Consider the following 6,168-nt stretch of genomic DNA (forward strand, 5'->3'; position numbering starts at 1 on the left):
CATCACACCCTAGAGCTTTACGTTTAATGAGGATTTATTTAAATTGTGGGAGGTACATCTATACATACAGCTGTAACTAAATAGCGACTCTCAAGCCAGGCATGGTTGCACAGGCCTTTAATCAAATGCTCAGGAGGCAGAGGCAGGCAGATCTCTACAGACTGAGATCCAGGACAGCCAGGGCTACGCAAAGAAAACCCTTTCTCAAAACACCAAAAATAAATAAATAAATAAATAGCGACTCTCCGTTGAGAATCGGGTAAGTTTTATTCTTTGCCTGCGGGTGTCTCCCTTAGCCCCTGTGTTTATAACCTGGCCTTGAGTGTAACCTAGTAAACTGTGGCTCCTGAGAAGGCCCTGACCACGCTCTCAGGCGTACCTGTGTTTCTCCTCTGGAACACCTATCTTTCTGTTAGAGCACATCACCACCTCTGCCTCACAGTGGCTCATCAGGATGGCATAGAGGAATCCCTCAGGCTGCCGAGGTGGCGCTCGGAGCTGCGCTGTGCCCTCTGTCTGCTATGACACTCTCTGTGTGATTCTAACCACCTGTTATGCCTTCTGATCTCTCTCTGAAGCACGTCCAACCAACCTACGAAAAACCTCCATCGCGCACGTACTTTCGAGAAGCTTAGTTCCATTCCACGCTGGTGTTTGCTGCCTGCATGATTTGCACTTTCCTTGGAAGGCTGTGAGCGCTCGCTGTTGACACAAACAGTCTGAGCAGCAGTGCTCAGAGGCTAATCCCCATCCATAAGGCAGAACCAAACTGAGGAGCAGCTCCTGGTGAACTAGCCAGCTGCAGTTGCTTCATTCGGTTGTCAACCAAATGGGCCCCACATGGAAGAGCAACTTCTGAGCATGCCTGTGGGGCGTGTCTTCACTAGGTTAACCGAGGCGCATTTAACTGTCCACTGCGGGGTGGGCCATTGTCTGTTCTGGGATTTAGTAAGTGTGTACCCATCAGCCTATGTTACTTGTTTAAAAAAAAATTTCCCCCAGAGACAAGGTTTCTCTGTATAACAACCCTGGCTGTCCTGGACTCACTTTGTAGACCAGACTGGCCTTGAACTCACAAAGATCCACCTGCCTCTGCCTCCCCAGTGCTGGGATTAAACGCATGTGCCACTTTGCCCAGTTTGTTTTAAGTTTTTAAATTACATTTACAATTTATTTTGTCTGTGTGTATGACATACCAGTGCACACTTGGTCTGTGCCTGAGTAAAAGTGCTAGCCACACACAGCCTGACCACTTGACTCAACCCCCAGCACCCATGTAAAGTTGGAAAAGAGAACTGCCTCCAGGACGTCATGACCTCCACACCTAGGCTGTGGCTTGCGCATTCCTGCATAAACACAGGTGGTCCAATAACATTTTGAAGTGCCCTTGGCTCTGTCTTGCTGTCTGCCCAGCCCCTAACATGTGATCAGATCCACCGAAAGCTCCATCTAAGTCAGAAGGGGGCAAACAAACCTCAGCTAACCAAGAGAAGCTTGGGTTGGTCAGTGATGCCTTTGAAGAGAATGGGGTCAGGGTTCAAGAAGAAGGGAGTCATCCTTGCCAAACTGGGGTCCCTGGTGCTTTTCTTCCAGCAGTAATTGAGCCCAAGGAGTTTCAGAGAAGGCTCCGTGCAGGGCAGCTGGCCGACACACAGGAGGCCTCTTCACTTTGTGTCCTGCTAGGGCTGTGCTCATTGCTCTGGCCACAGTCGTATTCCTGAGCCCTATGCTAGTGCACAGTATCACATCTGCATCCTCCCTACTGCCGCGCAGAACAGGAGAGGGGCATGGGAGACTGTGATATGGTATGGTGTCCCGTTGCAATCTCTGCATAATTTGGTTTGAATTAAAAGTCTTCCTGATGTCCAGATCTGATCACAAAAGAGAACAATATTGAATATTTTAATTTGGGGGGGGGGGTCAGTGCTGGGGCTCACAGTCAAAGGCCATGCATAGTCCCCGATTTAGCAAAAACAAAAAACAAAAACAAAAACCAGAGCCTGGTATTTGGGTTCCAGGCTGGCCCAGACCTGCCCTCCAAAGTGTCCTAGATGCCTCAGGCCCCACCTGCCCTGCAGAGATGCTCCACCTTAGGAACGCCCAATGGCCTCCAGCAAGAACAAGGTCCAGAAGGGAGAGGGCTTCAGAGAGAACAATGGGTCAGCTGGGAGTTAGACTGAGGGTCACCGAGCTGATGGACACCAGCCTGAGTACCACCAACGCCTCAGCAAAGGCAGCTTCCCCTGGGATTTGCACTTTGAGGCTGCATTGGTCATCTGGGGTGGGGGTGGGGCATCTTCTCCCACTCAGTGTGGCCCACCATGTCCTATTGGACAGAGAAAGCCTAAGCCCTGGTCCTTGGACAAACTGTGGGGACGGCTTGAGCAGGGACAGGGCTGGTGGAGACCTGACTGCTTCTGTCCTCCTCAAGGGGAGATGATGCAGGAACTGGCCAGCCTTGTGCCACCCCTGTCACTGAGCCCAGCTTCTCCTAGAAGGGCCTCCGAGTATTCCCCCAAAGTCCTGCTGGAGAAGGAGGCCTGCAGTGACCATTCACATTGTCTGACGCTCTCCCAGCCTGACAGCCAAGGCGGGCTTCTAGGCCCTCACATGGCTCTACAGGAAAGCAGATGCCACACTCCTTGGGCATTGGTTGGGCAGTGTCTCTGCAATTTTCCCCAAGACTCTGCTCCCTGTGGAGTCTGAGAGTCCTCACAGGGCCCTTCACAGATGGACTGAGCCAGAGTACTGCTGAGGGAAGGCCTTTATTTAGAGTCAAGTCAGGTGCGGGAGGCCCAGGCACAGGGGACAGTAGGGAGTTTGGTCCAGGAGAGGTGTGGTACAGGGATGTCCCAGCCGGGTGTGTGAAGCAAATCTGGCTCAGGTGGTGAAGACCTGGCTAGCTGCTGTGGTAGGGAGAGAAAGAGCAGTGAGAGTCCCCTGTTTTGTGGGAGCAGCAGTCAGGGGAGTTATTAACAGGGACGCACAGGACAATATATCGATCAGAGGTCTTTCCCCACCTCTCTGTGTGGTCCTACTAGGAGCTGGGGCCCTCTGAAGTGATCCCTGTACCACTCCCATGAGTAGCCGGGTCTCGGCCTCCGTGGAGAGCACAGAAGGGGAGAGGTCCAGGCAGAGACCAGAAACTAGGAATGACAGTGACAATAAGAAAAGACTTCCTATGTGTCCTGGAAACCGCACTCAGGGTCACCTCCTGAGTGACCACAGGAGAACCCTCCAGTTCCAGAGCCTGGCATCCTAGGTCTTTCCAGTCTAACGGGAGCTATGGGGAGGTGTGAGGAGACTTACCCTAGTCACTTTCAGGCACACACTTATCTGTAGAAACCAAAAGAAGGCCAGGAGTGAGAAGGTCCCTGCAAGAGGAACCCCATCACACCGGCAGCTCAGACCTCCCAGAGCTCAGACCTGAAGCAGAGCCCTGGCAACCTTGTGGGGTGGGGGGGTGGGGGGGTAGGACCTTAAAGGGACAGAACAGAAACCAGGGATACACAGAGACCAGGGGAGACAGAAGCAGAAGAGATTTGGAATTCCACAGGGGCACATTGGGACACGGGGACAGAATGTCCCCTTTGTGACGTTGAGTTATGGGTGACACTGAGGACACACTGGGGAAACCACAGAGTCACACAGGGGACCTGGAAAGATATGAGGACACAGAGGACACATAGACATGGGTTGGGGACATTGACAGTCAAGAATGACACAGGGGACACAGAGAAAGGCGTGGGCACTCCTGTCTCACCTTCCATCTCTGGAACGAAAATGTTTTCCTGTGAGAATCCTTTGGTCTTCAGGAACTCCTTAAATTCTTTCATGGCCTCTGGGTTTTCCCCAGCGTGTCTCCCTATCAGGAGGGGGGCAGGTTTGAGGGGTGGTGGTCAGCTCTGCAGAGAGCCAGAGACTCGCGGGTGGATCCTGGCAGGGAACTTCGGTGTGTGAGCACCCACAGACTCTGAGTGATCCTCCGGCCCATGGATAAATCAGCAGGCCTAGAGGTCACTCCCCAGGCCTGTAAGAGCTCTGGGGCTCAGGGCCATGAGAGTATCCCCTGGCCCTGGAGGGTCTCCACCTACGACAAAATGTCCCTAAGAGGTCATTCCTTTTTAAGCGCTCACCTGTCACTTGGAGATCTTTGGACGTGGTATTTGCTGGCCCAGGGGTGGGGCCCTCTCCTGAGTTCTCAGGCCTCCAAAGGCCATACAAGCCCCATCCATACCCAGTTTTACCGACTTTCCACTCTGGATCTCACACATTTCCTGGGGAGCACCCTGGGTCCAGCCAGAGGCTTCCCAGTCCCCAGGGCCAGACATGTCTGCTGTCTGTCTCATAGCTACCGGAAGCAGAGACTAGAACCAGGACACAGGGCCTCGGTGGTGCCTCACCCGCGAGCTTCGCCACGCTGACTGTCTTCCCATCGTGCAGGCATTCACAGTAGAAGATGTAGTGGCCCTCCGCCTGCAGCTTTTTAATATAAATCGTTTTCTTGCCATTAGCTGCAAGTGAACAAAAGTAGCTCTCAGTGTCTCATTCCTTGACACACCGTTGAAGACCGTATGAAGGGAAGGCCTTGGAACACTTTGGTGATCACCCCAGACCTAGCTAATCTAACCCTGGCCTTTCTATGGTCCCCATAGTTACACGGGAACCATCTCCCAGGAAGCTGCCACGCCCAGCTGGTGAGTTCACAGAAGGTCGGGGCTGAGGTTGGCCCCCACGCCTGACCGCCTCCTGTCTGGCTCTCCCATCTTTGGTTCTTCGTGGGTCAAGAATGTGTCAAGAGTGGGGCCTAGGATTGACACACGGAGAGTAAGTGGACGGCCTGTCCGAGAAGCTGGATCAGGCAGGAGCCCATCCACCCAGCTCTTGCCACTGCAGAGGACCCTGAGGCAGGACTCACAGGAGATATATTTGCCAGGCTCCTCGGTTTTCTTCATCAAAATTTTGAGTTCGTGACACTCACCCTTCTTCCTGTAAAACGCAAGCCCACAGGCGGATGCTCTCAGCAATACAACCGAGGCTGGCCTAGACCCTTACGTGTGTCAGCTCTAGTCAGGTGATCCCCGTAAACTTTATGTCAGTCCTGTTCCAGCTTTTAGTCGCTGCCTAGGACTGTGTCCCCTCAAAGGTGGGGATCTTTTGCTTGCCAAAACTCAAGTAATGGAGAGCTGGGGAGAGAAACTGCAGAGACCCCACAGTATGGAACACGCACCTGAATGTAACTGTGGCCTCCAAGTCGCCCTCTTCCAGGGATGCTATCATCATAGGGAAAGCCTGTTTGGGTAGCAGGTCATAGGGCACGTTCCTGCTGTGTCCCATGCCCTTTGGGATCCAGAGTCCAGAGTACTGCAGGAGACAAAGCTTTGAGCACACCTAAGCCCAGGCTCCAGCACTTGGGCTAACAGCTGATTGGACACCCCAGAACCCAGGCTGCAGCCACTGAGGCGGGCTAACCCCATATGTCCCAAGACCTGGTCAATAGAGAAATACCAGCGCTTGGACTACCCAACCCATGACGGCAGAAAGTGTCTGCTCCACCTCCTTTTATTTTTGGTTTTTCACGGCAGGGTTTCTCTGTGTAGCCTTGGCTGTCCTCAATTCCCTTTGTAGAGAAGGCTGGCCTCGAACTCACGGGGATCTGCCTGCCTCTGCCTCCCCAGTGCTGGGATTAAAGGGGTGCGCCACCACGCCCAGCTTCCACCTCAGTTTATAAACACTTTGAGGTCTACACCTCAGCACTCCGTGAACCCTCCACCCCGAATGTCCTGTTCTATGCAACCTTCTAGCTCTTGGTGTCATGGGAACAGTGACCCCTCACCAGAATTTGATTTCCTATTCTAACCCCATGTCTTAGGGAGACCCCTGTCTTCTGATAGAAGTGGGGAATCCTTGATCTGACTGCTCAGCTGAAGCGTGGGGTGAAACTCAACCTTTGAGGAAACGCCCTACACCTCAGCACAAATCTACCAGCACCAAGTGGAAGGCCGCCTGGACCTTTATCCTACCTCCACCCATCGACCCTCCCCTCCTCACTTCCTCAGTGTCATCTGATGGGAGCTCCTGGGCCCTCAGGACAGCCACCAGCCCCAGAAGCAGGACGGTCAGGCAAAGGCTCTTCATCCTCGGTCACTGGGCTCTCACACAAGGCAG

General features: G+C 53.3%; 1 protein-coding gene across 1 annotated transcript; it reads right to left on the reverse strand.

The window, feature by feature from the left end:
• Window positions 1–2,784: 2,784 nt before the first annotated feature.
• LOC311606654 (odorant-binding protein 2a-like) lies at window positions 2,785–4,965 on the reverse strand. Its single transcript, XM_084798019.1, has 5 exons — window positions 4,919–4,965; window positions 4,404–4,514; window positions 3,764–3,865; window positions 3,310–3,336; window positions 2,785–2,906 (listed from the first exon to the last, which is right to left on the reverse strand). The coding sequence occupies exons 1-4, from the start codon at window positions 4,953–4,955 to the stop codon at window positions 3,311–3,313; spliced, it is 276 nt and encodes a 91-aa protein (XP_084654145.1). The 5' UTR covers window positions 4,956–4,965; the 3' UTR covers window positions 2,785–2,906; window position 3,310.
• Between the last annotated feature and the right edge of the window lie 1,203 nt (window positions 4,966–6,168).

The sequence above is a fragment of the Acomys minous genome (genome assembly GCF_964271855.1).
Source record: "Acomys minous genome assembly, chromosome: 10".
NCBI classification, from domain to species: Eukaryota; Metazoa; Chordata; class Mammalia; order Rodentia; family Muridae; genus Acomys; species Acomys minous.

Coding starts and splice junctions, on each gene's coding strand:
- LOC311606654 (XM_084798019.1), bottom strand. CDS start 4,955: ATGAAGAAAACCGAGGAGCCTGGCAAATATATCTCCT. Junction 4,515..4,918: donor GCCTGGCAAATATATCTCCT/GTGAGTCCTGCC, acceptor GTTCACTTGCAG/CTAATGGCAAGAAAACGATT. Junction 3,866..4,403: donor CAGCGTGGCGAAGCTCGCGG/GTGAGGCACCAC, acceptor CCCTCCTGATAG/GGAGACACGCTGGGGAAAAC.